The sequence below is a fragment of the Aquarana catesbeiana genome, linkage group LG04 (assembly GCF_042186555.1).
Source record: "Aquarana catesbeiana isolate 2022-GZ linkage group LG04, ASM4218655v1, whole genome shotgun sequence".
In the NCBI taxonomy this organism is placed as follows: Eukaryota; Metazoa; Chordata; class Amphibia; order Anura; family Ranidae; genus Aquarana; species Aquarana catesbeiana.
The window spans coordinates 434408025-434426099 of NC_133327.1; the positions used below are offsets into that span (position 1 = coordinate 434408025).

Genomic DNA, 18075 nt, shown 5'->3' on the forward strand with positions numbered 1-18075 from the left:
GCAACACCCTGTATGAAGGCCTATACTAAGGAGGGAGAGCCGAGGCCTTCATGAACCCAAGGCCTTCAAGAAGGGATGACTGAATTCAATAGGTCTATGTCTCTCAAGGCCTGGACTTAAACAGAGACACAGGTTGGTAAACTGACCCTTGGGACAGGAGATGCAGATGATCCAGGAGGACCCACAATAAAAAAAGTCTGCCAGGGACCCGATAAGGTCCAAGTACCTTGTTTACCTATGCCAGTTCAGTGTGATGGAAAGCCCTCCATCTCAATCCTACGGATTAGGTAAGGCAGGTGTTTTTTTGGAGGAGGAAAGGTGTCGATCAAGTTAAACTGAAGTTGAATTGGGTGGATGCTCTGGTGATCCAACAGGGTCACCAGAGCATCCACTGCAAAGGCTAAAGGATCTCTGGATCTGGAGACAAACCTATCAGTTTGTTATTGAACCTGGTTTGCTTCTTGCAGAAGAGAGAGGATGGCCACTCTTCTAGGACGCTAGCAAAAAATGGAGGAATGCTGGGAGTGGGAGGGGTTGGACTAAATTGTTCTTATAGCTCTTGTATGCCAGTGTGAAGTCTCCTAAAGGCTGCATAACCCTATGTACCTGAATACTTCCTCTGTCTCCTATAATGTATGATTAAGAAAAACACATTAAAAGCAGGACTGATGCATTCCACATCACAGAATATTTAAAGACGCTATAGGCGCTTATTGGAAGACATGCCTGGGGATGCACAGCAAAAACATGCAATGTAGTCATCAAGCATGGCCGCACTTACCAGTGCTGCGTGCTGCACGATTAGTTGGCTTGGGAAGGGTGGCTGGTGGCTGCTTACTAGAACTAACCGCATGCTGTTTTGTAGCTGCTTCATTTTTCTTATAACTGCCAGCTACATTTTTGGAAGGTAGATTTTTTTGAGGGGGTTTAAGTGGAGGTGGAGCTGAAGGTGGAAGTTCTGGACAGACCCGAACCCTTTCTACAAAGAAGAGAAATTGACAGAGAGGCCTGCTCACACATTTCAGTTGTTTATGCAGAACAAGATTTTTTGGCAAAAAGAACATGTTAGAGGTATAATAATCACACCATGTGTAATTTAGGGGACACATAAACAGAAGTACTCAGCATTGTAAAACTTAAAAGCAGGTAGCATAATTTTGTTTCACAGCAAATGATATTATAACGTCAGCTGACCTAGTAGAGTGTGGCTTTCGATCATACTTTTTAATATTGGAACATATTGCGTGACTAACAGAAGTTCAGACTAAACCCAACTGTTCTCTGGAAGAAAGCACACCATCAACCCAGTTTTACAAAAATTAGTTTAAATGCTGTACATACAAATATGTTGGAAGGTTTGTGATTATTAATAAAAATCTAGTAAAGATGTGTAAGGTGACAGGGCACCTAGCACATTTAAAATTATTACTACACTGACAAAAAATATATCCTGTGAGAGAGAAAATTTGGCTTTAAATTTTTTAAACCGCCTTCAGCAACTGAGTTTTTTCGCTTGCAGTTCCCACTGAAGATAAAATCTGCTTGCGCAATTTAATTGTAAACATAACTTTGATTGTGAAACATATACCACATTTTAGTTTACATTCCTTTCTTTCTTGTCTGTTGAGGGTCACAGAAAGCCATTTACAATTGTTATATTGCCCTCTACAGGAGGTTGATGGCAAATAAAAATTTGTAGGCCAACTCAGAATAACTCATACTACAAGCATGCCTGTTTTTTCCTTTTTTTACTATCAAGATTCTTGCTACTTTGCTTGAGCTGGTCTCTACAACAACCGCTATCTGGATTGGCCTTTCTTCAAATGAGCATGGAAGTGCCGAACCCGGGCCTTACTGGACTTGGCATTGCAGGGATAGCCAAGAGAAGTGACCCTAAACCACTGGTTTCTGTGTTAAACATTTTCCAGACCCTGTTTTGTTAGAAAGTTAGCCTTGGAGTGGTTTTTAGGTCCATTTTAGGTGGTTTTTGGCATTAACCCCTACGCTTGCCCCATCTCTGAAGACCCACTCTATGAGTGGGAAGATTGGGCAGAGCACCGGGAGTTACCTCGATATTTGCACCACTGGGTGTTTTTGAATATTTTTCTGACGTTTTTACCACGACATACTGTATGTCATCCACGAGGTGAAGTGTCACATGTCCCTCCTTCCTGCTATTTAGCATTCAGGAAACATCTCCCCACCGCTGCTCCTGCTTTCAAATAGCCATGTTAAACTCCAATCTTTGGTCTGTTTCTGCCTCTCACCTGCTTCCAGATTGGGTTTTTTGAGTACCTGACGCCTTGCATTGTACCCTGAGCCTCCCCAACACACATTTGCAACATTTCTGCCTATAGATCCAGTGGAGACAGCCCTTATTTTTGAACTTGCCTCTTTGGAGTTGCAATCTTCTGGTATCATTGTCAAACTAAAGAAGACTATTTCAGCACTTACTGATATGGTACACACCACACTGCTTCCGCTAGTGCTGTTCCTACTCAGCAGTCCTTTAGAGCTTCTAGGATTGCCAAGACGATTTTAATGTACCTCCTGTTTCAGGTCTTCCTTTGTGGAGATTTTAAACACCCAGACAGGTTGTTTGTTCCCAGAAACCAAGCCCTATACTTATTTGAGGAGGACTAAAATGTGACAGGCCTGTGCTTCACCCTTTGGGGGTTTCCGGTCTCATTTTCCACATAAGTTTCCTGTCAGTCCTCATGTGGAGTGTGAATGAAGTGTCGCTCTGCACAACCTGTGTCCAAGAAATGCTTAATCCACATGACCTTTGATGGGCAATACCTTTTTGGGTTTATTCTGGATACCATCATCAAGGATGCCACAGGTGACAAGAGCACCCATCTTCTTTTTCCAAATAAGCCTAAGTCTCAGTTTTAGATGCATCACGCTTTCCTGGAGTTTAAGAAAAGCCCTCCCAAGTATGACTCTCAGCCCACCCACATAGCATGGAACTCCAAGTCTACCAGGTCCTCAGACAAATCTTCCCCATGAAGGTGCACTGGACATCTGTCCGTCTTTGTGGATACCTGGACAGCTTGCATCTCAGATGCTTGGATGCAGGAGGTGGTTTCTTCTAAAGGCTACAAGCTAGATTTTTGCTCCCAGCACCACTCTTGGTCCACGCTGATTAGCAGATCTCCAGGAAGCCCCACTGAGTGTTCTGGAATTGGGTACTACTGCCCAACTTGTTCACAGTTCCAATGTTCATGGTTCAAAAGAATCCCAAACCTTCAGAAATCTGCATTTCAACCAACTTAATGCCTGGAGAATTTGGGTCTAGTACTAGACATAGCTCAAGCCAGAGTTTTTCTTCCCCAGAAGAAATTTCAAACACACGCTCTCAGACTCTTATGCTTTAGTCCAGGAGTCACTGGGCTCTTCCATTCTGCATCCTGCAGTCCTGGGGCTGATGGTAGCCTCTTTGCAAGTGCTAGTTGTCCAGTTTTACTCCAGGCCCCTACTACAATATTTTCTCATTGTGGGAAAAGCAAGTCCAGTCCATGGACAGAGCAATTAGCCTGGCATCAAGGACTAGGTTGTCCCTGGCTTGGGGCTCTGAATTTTGGCTTTGGAGATGGGGAGTCCTTCCTTCCTAGTCTCACAATAGATGCCAGCCTGTTAGGCTGGGAAAGAGTGCTGGGCACCCAGTTGGTGCATGGGGCATGGATGTCAGAGGAATTTCATCTCTCAATCAACATTCCGAAACGTTGGGTGAGTTGATGTTTCTGCAGGGCTGGACCAAGTGGCTGGAGGGTCATCTGACCAAGATTCAATTGGACAAGGCCACAGTAGTGGCATGCATCAACCATCAGAGATTAAATGGGTCTTGCCGTAGCAAGGGAAGTGAAGGGGATCCTGCCCTGTGAAGAACTTCCAGAATGTTCCAGCTTTGCTTGCCATTTGCAACCAAGTTTGGGACAATTGGCAAGAAGACTTCCCCTGTTGGCAGCTTGTTGACCTCAGGAGGGAGGTCTACACCCGGAGGTGTTCCAGGACCAGTGTTACAGGTGGGGGAAACTGTATGTGGACCTCCTGGCCTCCAGGTTTAACAAACTTTAAAAGTTTGTCTCCAACTTTGATCCTCCAGCAGAAGCAGTGGATGCTCTGTGCCTACATGGGATCAGTATGCCCTTATCTATGCTTTATCCATTTCCTCCCCTGAAACTCCTTTCTCATCTGTTTTCCAGCATAAAGATGGAGGGCATTACATTAATGCTCATAACTATTGATTGGCCTAGGTGGATGTTGTACTCTGACCTGATAAAACTTCTGGTAGACGCTCTTTGTGCTCTTCTACAAAATCCAGATATTTTCTAGAATTAGCAGTTGATCTAATGTATAGAATGCATTAAGATAAAAAAAACCTTCTGCCTTTACAACTCCTTTAATTCATCAGTACTGGTCTGAGTGTACTTTTAGGCACCTTTTTCACCACAAAATAGCCTGTGTGGTCAGGGGGCCCCAGTTGATATAAAAATGTGTGCAGCTTTGTTAAATGATCATTAATTCTATTGTTTTACCTGTAGGCCTGAAGCCTGGTTTCAACAGGCTGTGGGGGTTGCTAACCAAGGGGTTTTTAGCCAAAGTTCTGAGGGGCCCAAATGGCCTATGGGTAAAATAGAATTAATGATCATTTACAAAACTGCACAGATTTTTATTATCAAATGGGATCCCTTGATTTGGCTATTTTCTGGAAAAGGTAAACTTTGCTACAGAATCTGGTCATATTACTTGTTTTTCCTGTGTTTTTGTAATGGTTCTAGCATCAGTTTAGTATCCACACAGTTTCAAGGAAGGACAAGCAGCGCAAACCTATAATTCCACAATCTTACAATATTGCACCTACTACTAAAACCTAATCACTTATTAAGCATGTGTAGTACATAATCTGTGCAATACATAACCAATTATATTCAACAAATATCAACATGTCTTGAATAGAATAACTCAAACCCTTATGCAAAAAAAATTTCACATTGGGACAGTAAATAAAGTGCAAATGCTAATAAAAAGTGCAAACAATATGTGCTAACATAAAGTGCTGAGTGCAAAAATAAATGCATACTATTCATTAACCTCTTCCCATCCCGTGTATAGTCAAATGACGGCCACAAGGTGTCTCTCTTATACTGGGCGGCTGTCATATGACGTCCGTGGCTTCCCGGTCGCTAGGGGAGCCGATGCGCATGCCAAGTGGCCGCGATGTCCCCCAGACACCCGCATTCGCCGGTCACAAAGCAGGGACGTGGATCTAAAAACACAGATCCAAACACACAGATCCATGTCCTGTCAGGGGAGAGGAGACCGATTGTGTGTTCCCAGTACAGAGGAACACCGATCGGTCACCTCCCCCCGTCAGTCCCCTCCCCCCACAGTTAGAATCACTCCCTAGGTAACACATTTAACCCCTTGATCACCCCCTAGTGTTAACCCCTTCCCTGCCAGTGACATCTATACAGTAATCAGTGTATTTTTATAGCACTGTTCGCTGTATAAATGTGGATGGTCCCAAAATAGTGTCAAAACTGTCCGACATGTCCGCCGCAATATCGCAGTCCTGACAAAAATCGCAGATCACTGCCATTACTAGTAAAAAAAATAATAACAATAAAAATGCCATAAATCCATCCCCTATTTTGTAGGTACTATAACTTTTGCGCAAACCAATCAATATACGCTTATTGTGATTTTTTTAAACAAAAATATGTAGAAGAATACATATCGGCCTAAACTGAGGAAAAAAATGTTTTTGTTTTCTTTTTAAATTGGGATATTTATTATAGCAAAAAGTAAAAAATATTGTGTTTTTTTTTTTTTCCCAAATTGTCAGTCTTTTTTTGTTTATAGCGCAAAAAATAAAAAATGCAGAGGTGATCAAATACCACCAAAAGAAAGCTCTAGTTGTGGGAAAAAAATTATCAAAATGTCATATGGGTACAATGTTGTATGACCGTGCAATTGTCATTCAAAGTGTGACAGCGTGAAAGCTGAAAATTGGCCTGGGCAGGAAGGGGGTGAAAATGCCCTGTAAGTGGTTAATAAAGTACATGAGTGATCAAAAATTCATATATATTCAAAATAATAAAAAAGTCCATTCAAGAATTTCAAAAGAAGAAAGTCCAAAGAAGGTGATCAAAGATGAATATTCTATTCACGTGAAAAGACACCCGGTGTGCTCCTTCACCATTTGCTCCAAAATCACTCACCAGAAACAATGGCTGGTCAAATTATAAACCAGCAGAAGTGCTCTGTGTGTTAAAAACTGCAACTGGAAAGACTCTCCACGCTGCTACTCCCGATTCGTTTCTCGAATGGGGTTTTTAGGGAAGAGGAAGGAAAATCTCTATAGCGTAAAATCGTTTAAAAATTGCGAATTTTTAAAAAACTTTAAGAACACTCACATATTTCAAGTGTCATCCCGACACTAGGGAACAAACGCTTTGCTGTAATGTGCGCCTTTCGTTTCCAGCTGCAATGCTGAAGCCGCGAGTATGAACCAGGCAAGCGTGAGGTCAGCGTCCTAGCCCCGCTCTACTAGCTTCATCATTTGACGTCCTCACAGAGTAGTGGGGTTTTGGGTTGATACGATCGGTGATTCACTGGTATTCTAGCAGCAGCAGCATTCTTGTCTAATCCCTCAATCTTCCATCCATATCTCTGGTGCTGAATCTCCTTTGTTTTTTCTTTAGTATCCACACAGTGCTGGATATATAAAACTGGCATGATTTCCTGACCTTTGGAAAGCTAGGCCTAAGGAGCTCTACTAAAAAGAGGGCAGTTTTCTAAAAAAGTTGAGAATGTTCACACAATAAGTTGTGTGAATATTCACTTTAATTATCCTAGCATGTGCAGATGAAAAAAAAAGTAAACAGGGATCTGCTTTTTATGCAGAAACGACTATGACGATTTATTGTGTCACTGTTCTCAACTTCTTTAGTAAATCAGCCTTATTCTGTCAGGAAATTTGCTAATGTGCTGGAGAGCACAGCCACTACACACATAGAAATAAAGTGTCCAAACTGTTGTTTTTGAACACAAGAAGCATGCATTTGCCAGAGGGTGTACACATAAAAGGGTTTTTCTAACAGTACTCAATGTTGCCAGGCAGACTGAATGATTATAATGGCTGCTATTTAAACCAACACAACAGTATGCAGGTAAATGCATCCAAGCACTTTGCCAAAAACAACTAAGCACACACTGTACCTATAAAGTATAAAACCTCTGGTATCTTCATCAACATCATAAAAAGTCACCAAACAAACACTATTAAAGTCAATCGCACAGTTCTCATGGGCAGTGGCCATAGAGAACAGATTTAAGAGGATGAGAGACAGCAAGAACATAACTACTTGTTTTTTTAAATAATATGAGTAATGTACTGCAAGTTGTATGCTTTAAAAGACAACTTCATTTCAATAAAGTTGTCCTTTATAAGGTCCCATAGCTTTTCCCCTTAGTGTAAATAGCAGTGTAAAATACTTACCTTCAGCCCAGCTCTGGATTTCTTCACCGTGTGGCTTTGCTTACTCGGCATAGCTTTTTTATGCAAAAAATGCTAGCTGGGTTGTGTGTCCACTGTGTATATGCGCTACTTGCCACATTCATTCCCATGTGGATGAGGCTATACTTCAATGGAAAGCTGGGCCTACCATGAGTACAACCTCATCCATTGGAATGGATGGATTGAGAGGCAAAGCCAGCTGCAGGTCAGGCATCTGGGTGGATCCCAACATCATTGTTGGGATCTCTGCAGAGCCTGGACTGGCTCAGTAACGTCAGTCGACAGAGCACTTTAGTCCCAGTTGGCTGAATCTAGGTCACAGGTGTGCACTCCTGTGACCCATAGGAGAAATATGGCCAAAAGAGCTTTGGCCATACTTCTACTTTAAAACTTTAGGCCGGTTAGGTTGGGAGGATTTGGCAAACAGAGTGATTTTAACCTTTCTTACCATAAAGCCATTATCTTTCAAATGCACCTATATTTTTCAAATTGGTCATTCTTCGAAGCATGGAGAATGCGGTTTCTCCTGTCACACTACGAGAAAACTGATCTCATTCACCTCCAGATTACTAGCTCTCAGCAAATTAGTTCTAAGCAAAGTTGTGATTTCATGGTCAGAATACAGCAGAAAAATTTCTCCTGGCACCTTGCTAAGAATTGAGCAGCTGCTTTAAAAAGCATGTTATCCTTACTCAAATCTGTCTTACTAGGTCATACCCCATTCGCCTACGTGATCCCTGAAAATCTATCTGTTCAGAGAGGCCTATCCTACCTTTATCTATTAAACTTTACTTTTGCCTTCTCCATCAGCCCCTTCCTAACAGTTGTTACCTTTTATATCACTTGACTCTTCATTTTAGATTGTAAGCGCTAAGCTTTTCCCCCTTGTATTAAATTGTATTTTAACAGTATGGTCTTCCACCATTTTGTAACGCTCTGCGCAACCTGTTGGTGCTATATAAATCCCGTATAATAATAATCATCACCATCGCATATTTAAAAAAAAAAAAAAACTATTAATGACTATCTATACAGTATATAAAATGGCCCATAACATATTAAATGACAGTAGAAAACCTATAACACTTTTTGAAAAAATATTTTCTTTTAATTGCATTTCTATCATGAAAACTGTCAGGTAGAAGAGCGCAAATTCAAATTTTCAGCTCTTGTGTATAGCTACTGCTTTTAATCATCATATCAGTTCAACTTTAATGATAAAAAAGGGGCTTCCTCTACTCTGACCCTGCATTTAGTTGGCATGATGTATTGGAGAAGGTGGACATAGACACTCAGACACAGACCTCAGTAACCACTTTCAGTGCACCTTGCTGTACTGGCTGGGGTTCCTATTTGCCTTCTTGCTTAAATATGCTCCCTTCTAACCAAATCCCATTAAGTAAAATGTATAAATTATATTTACCACCATGGCACAGTTCTGCTATATTAGCTGCTGATACCAACAAAGGAAGCCTCCAGCTTGCAAGATGTGATGATACAAGTCACTTGACTGTCTTCATTTAGTGAAGGAAATGCTATTAAAGAGGGAGCTGAGACTCATAAGCATTATCAGTAAGTCTAATAGTGGAAATTGCCAGCCTTTGTAATGCTGTTAAGTTTTACGTATAGAAAATGACGACTTGCCACAAGAGAAAAAAAAAAAGGAGTTGCTTTGTCACTGAAAGCTTACTCCTGAAATGATGAATAAATGAACATAAAAACATAAACCAAACAGGAAAATCTAGGTAATTTATGTAGAGTATGCTGAAATACATCGCTGCTTTAGTTATTTTTGTGCGTTTATGTACACTGTCCTAAGCGGAGGCATGGTAAAAACACCAAGAAAAAAAAAAAGGTATGTTAAAATTATGGGGGGCCCATCACAAGCAAAGCAGTAGAGAAACTGGAAGTAACCATGGAGGTTCCAGATATTATTTTCCAACATATGAGTCCAACATATAAAATCTAACTGGCCGTTTCGGACAACATGTCTTCTTTCAGCCTGCATAATAATCTTCAATTGTCGCCTGTTTTATACAGTTATATGCAGATTGACTTTATTTGGTCTGAAGCTGTAAATTCTGCTGTGATCACTTCTAGGTTTAAATACCACTTTTGCTGTGATCACCATTGATTAAAAGTTTATGAAGCAGACATGTAGAATACTGGTCTGCATTTTATTGCAATACAACACATATATATGCATGTAAATACAATGCAACTGAAAGTAAAAATGTAATTATTGTTACTATTTTGACCCTTCCAGGGAGCTGTCCATTCACAATGGATTACACAAAACTGCATTCCAATGTGCATAAAAACGCTCAAGAAAATGCATATTTTATGCACATCAATGCACCTGCATTTCAATGTGTTGCAGTAAGTGCAGTATGGTGTGAAAGGATCCTAGGGCTTGTTCACACCACGTGCAGTGACTTGCGTTTTCTGCACCAGATCAACTTAGGTTGCTGTAAGGGTACATAGAAGCAATGTTGTGTACATGTGTTGTGTTAAATTGCCATCTTGTTTTAACACAATGCACATGAATACATGTAATTGCAAAGGAATGCAACTGAAAGTAAAGATATCAAAAATAAATGATTAGTATTTTGACCCTTTCAGGGACCTGTCACTTCACAATGGACGACATGAAAACGCATGCCAATGTGCATTAAAACATCATGTAACGCAACATGAATGATAAAGATCAACACATATGCATTTTTGATGCGTTGCAGTGAGTTTTTATTTGCAGTATGGTGTGAAAGGACCTAAAATGTTTTAGCCAAGAGGCTTTAAACCAAAAGATTTTTCTGCTTTTGACCCTGCTACCAATACTAGACCTTGGAAACTGTAAAAAATAGTCAGCTCTCCTTACCACATGTAAGAAGCAAGTAATGGTAATGAATCATAAAAGATTTCTTTTAGATTCTCTAAAGACCCTTAGGGTGAGATTTACTAAAACTGGTGCACACAGGATCGGGCGCAGCTGTGCATGTTAAACAATCTTCCAGGTTTTATTGTTAAAGCTTAATTAACAAGCTGAAGTTAGAAGATGATTGGTTACTATGCAGAGCTGCACCAGATTTTGCCCTCTCCGGTTTTAGTACATCAACCCCTTATTGTCTACTGCTGCTGAAAAATCAGTTTTAGAGCAATGGGAACTAGCACATACATTAATTCTCACCTTTCTTGTGTTCGGCTTTCTCTTCTGAAACAGATGCTTTTGAGGCTATTGCTCCATTTCCTGCTGTAGACTTCTGTTCTTTAGGTGGTTCCTCACTGATTGGCACTGTATGACCATTTGATGTTCCCATATTGATTGGTACTTCACCATCTATAGGAAAAGGACTGAAGGTTATTCTATTAAAATAAAAACATTCCAGTCTTAAAAAGTAGCATGCACAAAACTCTATATGAAGCCAATTATCATTTATTATCTACAGTACACTGGCAATGTAACTCCTACGTGTTCAAATTGAGTTTTACTCAAGGATAAGGATCTTTATTCTTTAGCCATGTGACTGAGAATTTCAAATCTCATAGCACTGATAGGTGTCGCAGAGATCATGGCTGAAAATAACTGTCAGTTTTTGAAACTTAGGATCATTATTCACATGGGTGCTGAGAGCCAAAGTCTGTAAATAGGCCATGCTGCATGCAGGGCGCAGAGTTCCAAGCAAGAGGGAGAGGCGCGCTGGGCAACCTGGGCACAAATTTGGAGTTGAGGAAAGCAGAGGACAGAGGCAGAGGTAGCACCTGGAGGCCTGACCTCAGTCTGGGGTCTTCACAGTCACATGCAGCATCCAGAGGGCCTGGTAGAGGAAAGATTACCATACCCACTGTTTCCCCCAGCCCAGGTAGATATACCAGAAACGGGGTGCTATCCCGTGACCCAGGCAACCCAATGCTTAACAGACTGTCAGGGCAACAGGCTCCGCCTCCTTCCTGTGCAGCCACATCAGGCATGTGGCAGGGGGCACAACACAGGAAGAAGAGCTTGCCGTGTGCACTACACACTGGCGCCTAAGGGAAGGACGTAAGCTGCTGGTATGAGAAGATTAACACACCAGCCACAGCAGGGGATCCAACAGCCTGGTGCCTCATACACAGGAGGGGTGGGGTTGCGGGAATCGAGGTGCTAGGTGTTGGCTGCAGGTCTTCCCGCACATATGTGGTGTATGGGGTGGAGGACATGGGAGGGACGGAGGAGGGAAGCCAGGTGCTGAGACAGCATTCATTAGCATTTTTTTTTGTTAGAGTGGTGAAGGATTAGAGCACCCGTAAGGTTTTTATTGGTCTCTGTGTCCTCATAAACATACTTCTGCCAGCTTCATAGCAAAAGCAGGTTACATATTGTATTTTTATCTTCAAAGATTCACTTTAAAGTGGTTCTCTTACTTGAAAAAAAAAAATAAAACTTTTTGAAAGTATAAATTGCAGACACCTTTTCTGTGCCCATCTATGCCTGAATGCCAGACCATTCTGCTTGGGCAAAGCTTGGACACTTCTCAGAAGTGACCAAGCTTCTCACTCCCTTCAACCTACCACACTATCCTATTGACCAGTGAGGCAGTCCATCAAAATAATAAGAAAATAGGAATGTATAGGGGGAGGGATGGGGGCAGAAGAAAGTGGGCAAGCTCAGACACAACCCATCAAGGTTTATGCTAGCAGCATGCCAAGTCAGATTACGACCCTTTACCTTTGCCAAAGGTTTTGTAGGGACTCACTTAGCTATTGAGTCAAGTTAAGTATCCCTTATTGGTTTGACTGCCCAGTTTGACATTCCAGCCAGCCATACACAGAGCAAATTTTTTTCTTTTTCCTGCAACCAAGCCGCCCCCCACTGGGAGACGACAGTGATTATTGCTAGCGACTATAGCAGCCACTAGCGATAATCACAAAATAATCCAGCAGGCTAGTTGTGCCCAGGTTGATCGATTGGTACATTCAGTTTTCCCATTAACAGTTTGATTCGAAACGCGTATGGCTGGCCCAAAGCTCACAACAGAGATTACATTCTATCTGTACAATCTCCTTTAGATCTACCGACAACCGTATAGAACCCTGATTCCAAAAAAAGTTGGGATGCTGTGTAAAATCTACATAAAAACAGAATGCAATAATTGCAAATCTCATAAATCCATTTTATTCACAATACAAAATAGAAAACATATCAAATGTTTAAACTGAGAAAAGGTACCATTCAAAAAAAAAGGGTAATTTTGAAATTGATGGTAACGACACATCTCAAAAAGTTGAGACAGGGCAAAAAAAAGCTGGCAAAGTAAGTTGTACTAACAAAGAAGAGCTGGAAGAACATTGTGCAACTAATTAGGTTAATTGGCAACTGGTCAGCAACATGATTGTGTATAAAAAGGGCATCTTAGAGATTCAGAGTGTCTCAGAAGTAAAGATGGGCAGGCATTCACACCAATCTGAGAAAAGCTGGGTCTAAAAATAAAAGTTGTTGAACAATTTCAGAATAATGTTCCTCAACATAAAAATTGCAAAGACTATCATCATCTACTGTACATAATATCATCAAAAGATTCCGAAAATCTGGAGAAATCTCTGTGAGCAAGAAACAAAGCTAAAACACAAGATTGGATGCCCGTGACCTATGGGCCCTTAGACAGCACTGCATTAAAAACAGGCATGATTCTGTGATGGACAGCACTTCATGGGCTTGAAAATATTCCACTGTCTGTAAACACAGTTTGCTGTGCCATCCAAAAAAACAAGTTAAAGCTCTATCATGCAAAGACGAAGCCATATCTGAACATGATCCAGAAACACCACTGTCCTCTTCGGGCCAAATTTCATTTAAAATGATCTGTTGCAATGTGGAAAACAGTTCTGTGGTTAGATGAATTTGACTAGAGGAGAGGGACCTTCCAGCTTGCTATCGACGCTCAGTTCAAAAAGCCTGCATCTCTAATTGTATGTGTATGTGTGCATTAGTGTTTATGGAATGGGCAGCTTGCACATCGGGAAAGGCACCATCATTGCTGAAAGATATATCCAGGTTCTGGAACAGCATATGCTCCCATCCAGAGGACATTTTTTTCAGGCAGGCCTTGCATATTTCAGCAGGACAATGTTAAACCGCATACTGTATCTACAGTATGACAATCATAGTAGAAGAGTCTGGGTGCTTAACTGGCCTGCCTGCAGTCCAGACCTTTCACCAACTGAAAATATTTGGCGCATCTTGAAACAAAAAATATGACAAAGAAGATCCAGGACTGTTAAGCAGTAAAATCCTATATTAGGCAAGAATGGGACAACATTCTCTGCCAAAAACTCAAGCAACTGGTCTCCTCAGTTCCCAGAAGTTTACAGAGTGTTGTCATAAGAAGAGGGGACTTAAGGCCTGTACACACGATCTGACTTTTTGACAACAAACATGCAAATTAGCTGTTTTGGAGCAACATTCGACCGTGTGTACGCTCCATCGGACAAACTTTTTCTGTTTTCATTGGACTTTTGTTGGCTGTGCGAACGCACAAACTTTCTGGCAACAAAAGTCCAATGGAGCAAAGTCTGATCGTGTGTACACAAAACCATCGGACTTTTGTACAAACTACAGTACGCAGCCGCGAGAATGTTTCCAGCGCAATCCCATTGCGCTGGTTCTCAGCGACAGGGTACAGTACATCTTGCACTGGCTGCAATAGGAAAAAGGCATTTTCCTATTGCAGCGAGCGCGAGAGGGAATTCCCCTCTGGGAGCATATCAGGCCTGGTCTGATATGGATTTTAAGGGGAACCCCCTACGCCAAAAAAAACGGCGTGGGAGTTCCCCCAAAATCCATACCAGACCCTTATCCAAGCACGCAGCCCGGCCGGTCAGGAAAGGGGGTGGGGATGAGTGAGCGCCCCCCCCCTCCTGAACCGTACCAGGTCGCATGCCCTCAACATGGGGGGTGAGTGCTTTGGGGGAGGGGGGCGCCCTGCGGCTCTCCCACCCCAAAGCACCTTGTCCCCATGTTGATGAGGACAAGAGCCTCTTCCCGACAACCCTGGCCGTTGGTTGTCGGGGTCTGAGGGCAAGGGGCTTATCGGAATCCGGGAGCCCCCTTTAATAAGGGGGCCCCCAGATCCCGGGCCCCCACCCTATGTGAATGAGTATGGGGTACATCGTACCCCTACCCATTCACCTAGGGAAAAAACCGTCAATAAAAAAAGCACACAACACAGGTTTTTAAAGTAATTTATTAGGCAGCTCCGGGGGTCTTATTCTGACTTCGGGGGTCTTCTTCCGACTTCAGGGGTCTCTAGTCTCTACGGCCTCTTCTCCCGATGTCCGGTTCTTCTCCCGGTGTCTGGTTCTTCTTCTGGTCTCCGGTTCTGCTGCCGGGCTCCTCCGCTATCTTCTGCTCTTTTGCCGCTCTCTTGCTAGGCGTGGCCTGGTCTTTGTCGTCGTCTTCTTCCCTCTTCTCTTCTTCCAATGTTGACACAACGCTCTCTCCTGCTGTAATGCTGTGTGAGCACCTCGCGATGACTTATATAAGCATGGGACGTGGTCACTGGGTGATGTCATCAGATGACCATGCCCCCTTATGACGTCATGCCCCGGGACTGTGACGCCCCCCTCCCCCAAAGCACCCACTCCCCATGTTGAGGCCATGCGACCTGGTACGGTTCAGGAGGGGAGGGGGGGCGCTCGCTCGTCCCCACCCCCTTTCCTGACCAGCCGGGCTGCATCCTCGGATAAGGGTCTGGTATGGATTTTGGAGGGGACCCCCACGCCTTTTTTTCGGCGTAGGGGGTTCCCCTTAAAATCCATACCAGACCTAAGGGCCTGGTATGCCCCTGGAGGGAAACCCATGCCGTTTTTTTATTTCAAATTTGGCGTGGAGTTCCCCCTCATGATTCATACCAAACACAGTGCCTGGCATTGGCGGGGATCCAAGTCGGATCCCCGCACCAGTGTGAACCCGGCTTGCAAGGTGTTTATCTCACCGATAAAAGCGGCGAGATTGACACAATATCAGATAATACAGAAGTTGACCAAAAGGAGGTGGTAAAGAGCTGAAAAACCACACGATTTGGTGAAAGTTGGCGGAAAAAGTTCTGCCGTGTGTATGCAATACAAACTTATGGCCAACGCCCTTTATACAAAAATCCATGGGAAAGTTTGTACAAAATCCTATCGTGTGTATGAGGCTTTAAAGTGAATAATTCCATGATGGTGTCCATCATCCATCACCAATAGTATTCACAGTGAATCCACCACCAGCTGTAGAAACTGCTTACCAGCTCCAGTTGACCCCTTATGACAAGGGGTCAGTGAACGCCTATGGCTTAAAACCTAGGCGGGGTCTTTCTCCACATCGTGGGGCCACTTCACTTCTCCCGATGGTACTCAAGGGATTCGATAGGAATTAGACACTGGAAAGAAATCAAAGGCTCCAGATAGTGCAAAATCCTTAGGTTTAATAAATGAAAGTTCTTGCTCACAGCAATAAAAAGCCTGAAGTTTGGCGTGTGTTGGCTGGCACATACCAAACAACCCATCTGTTGGGACACGAAAAAGGTGGTGACGTCAGCACGTCGTTCCGCCCTATGCGTTTTGTCACAAATGACGCCGTCCTTCAGGCTTTTTATTGCTGTGAGCGAGAACTTTCATTTAATAAACCTAAGGATTTTACACTATCTGGAGCCTTTGGTTTCTTTTCGGTGTCTAATTCCTATCAAATCCCTTGAGTACCATCAGGAGAAGTGGAGTGACCACGCGATGTGGAGAAAGGCCCCGGCTGGGTTTTAATCCATAGGCGTTTACTGACCCCCTGTCATAAGGGGTCAACTGGAGCTGGTAAGCAGTTTCTACAGCTGGTGGTAGATTCACTGTGATACTATTGGTGATGGATGATGGACACTATCACGAAATTATTCACTTTAAGTGTGGACTTTCTTTGAATTAACTCATTTGGTCACATATACAAACTTTTATATAATTAGCGCAATTTTATTATTTTTCTTTTAGGTTGATTGTGTTTTGCTGCTTATGTTTTGTTTATAGGGACAGATGTTATCTAGCGCAGAGGGGATGCTACACCGTAGAAAACATGGCCCTGTCCCAACTTTTTTGAACGAGTTGCTGCCATCAATTTCAAAATTACCTCATTTTTTTCCCTAAATTAGTACTTTTGTCAGTTTAAACATTTGATACATTTTCTATTTTCTATTGTGAAAAAAATATGGGTTTTTGAGATCTGCAAACCATTGCATTCTATTTTATGTAGATTTTACATAGCGTCCCAAATTTTTCACACTGGCATTGAAAGCAGGCATTTGAGGGGCGTCTAACGCCTATGCAAATGATACAATGGACAGTACACACTGCTGTTCACATTATTATTATTATTATAAAGGATTTATATAGCGCCAACAATTTGCACATTGCTTTACAATGTGGAGGGGAGCAGTACAATTACAATACAGTTGGAATAGGAGGGCCCTGCTCATGGAGCTTACAGTCTAAAGGGAGGGGGGAGGTGATAAAAAGGTAATAGCTGCGGGGATGATCTGATGGAGGTGACTCAGGTACAGTTCTTGGGTGGAGGTGGGCTTCCCTGAATAAATGCGTTTTCAGGGATCGCCTAAAGGCAGACAGGGTAGGGGCTGACCAGACATACTGGAGCAGGGAGTTCCAGAGGATGGGAGAGGCTCTGAAGATGTAACAAGGGAGTTAGAGAGCAGGGGGTCTTGAGAGGAAAGGAGAGGACAATTTGGGTAATAACTGCAGATGAGGTTGTTGCACTAGCTGGGTGGAACATTAGCATTGCTTCAAAATTAAAGCCTCATGTCAAGTCTGGAGGAGTTTGAAGCCTTTCAACGCGTCCCATTCAAATTTATGGTAACGCTCTGCATACGCACTAGCAGGCGTTTGCCCTTTCGGTTGCGGCGCGTTAAAATGAGTTTTAAAAAAAATTATTCAGGAGGAGTATAATGTCCCACAATGATAGAGGAGAGCATAGAGTGTCCTGCAGTCACTTCCTTCTATGCACTTCCTATTTGTGCTGCTTGAAGATGGCCAACATCAACTTCTGAGGGCAGGTGCATAAATCATGATACAGGGCATGAAAGTGCCCTTTAGAATATCTGAGAGACAATCGGATATACTTAATAGCGCCTGGATGCCCTTCTTCTCTTCCTCTGCTCAGCCAATTGCTCATACATGAGTATCATATGCAGGAGGCCAAACATGAGATAAAGCATAGTAAAGGAATCCATGATGCTGCCTTCCCTGCTAATGGAGTAGGCGCAGGAAACATTCACCATGACAAGCCACACCTCAAATTGTTTATTTCCTGTAATGTCACTTCCCTTTAAAAAAAAAAAAAAAAAAGGGAAAAAAATAGGCATTTGTGGAGCGATTTTTAACACACCTAAACGTGCATGAAATGCATCAAAATCGTGCATAAGGCGTTTGGGGAGCATTTTTAAAGCGTAATTTATGCTTGTAAAACACCAGTCTAACACCTATACTAAAGTGCATTTATGCTATAGGAGCGAATTTCCACCCCTACTGCGAAGACCAAA

The 18075-nt window shown here is 42.6% G+C and overlaps 1 protein-coding gene across 5 annotated transcripts in view; it reads right to left on the reverse strand.

Annotated features, from left to right (window-relative positions):
- Positions 1-18075, reverse strand: part of PHACTR2 (phosphatase and actin regulator 2) — a 327171-nt gene that overhangs the window by 72767 nt on the left and 236329 nt on the right. For 3 of the 5 annotated variants that reach the window (XM_073627410.1, XM_073627414.1, XM_073627413.1), the window contains exons 4-5: positions 10710-10859; positions 782-979 (exon numbers count right to left, since the gene is read on the reverse strand). In XM_073627410.1, the coding sequence (XP_073483511.1) occupies positions 782-979; positions 10710-10859 (348 nt within the window). The remainder of the gene's footprint in view (positions 1-781; positions 980-10709; positions 10860-18075) is intronic. The other 2 variants (XM_073627412.1, XM_073627411.1) reach the window with 1 other exon arrangement.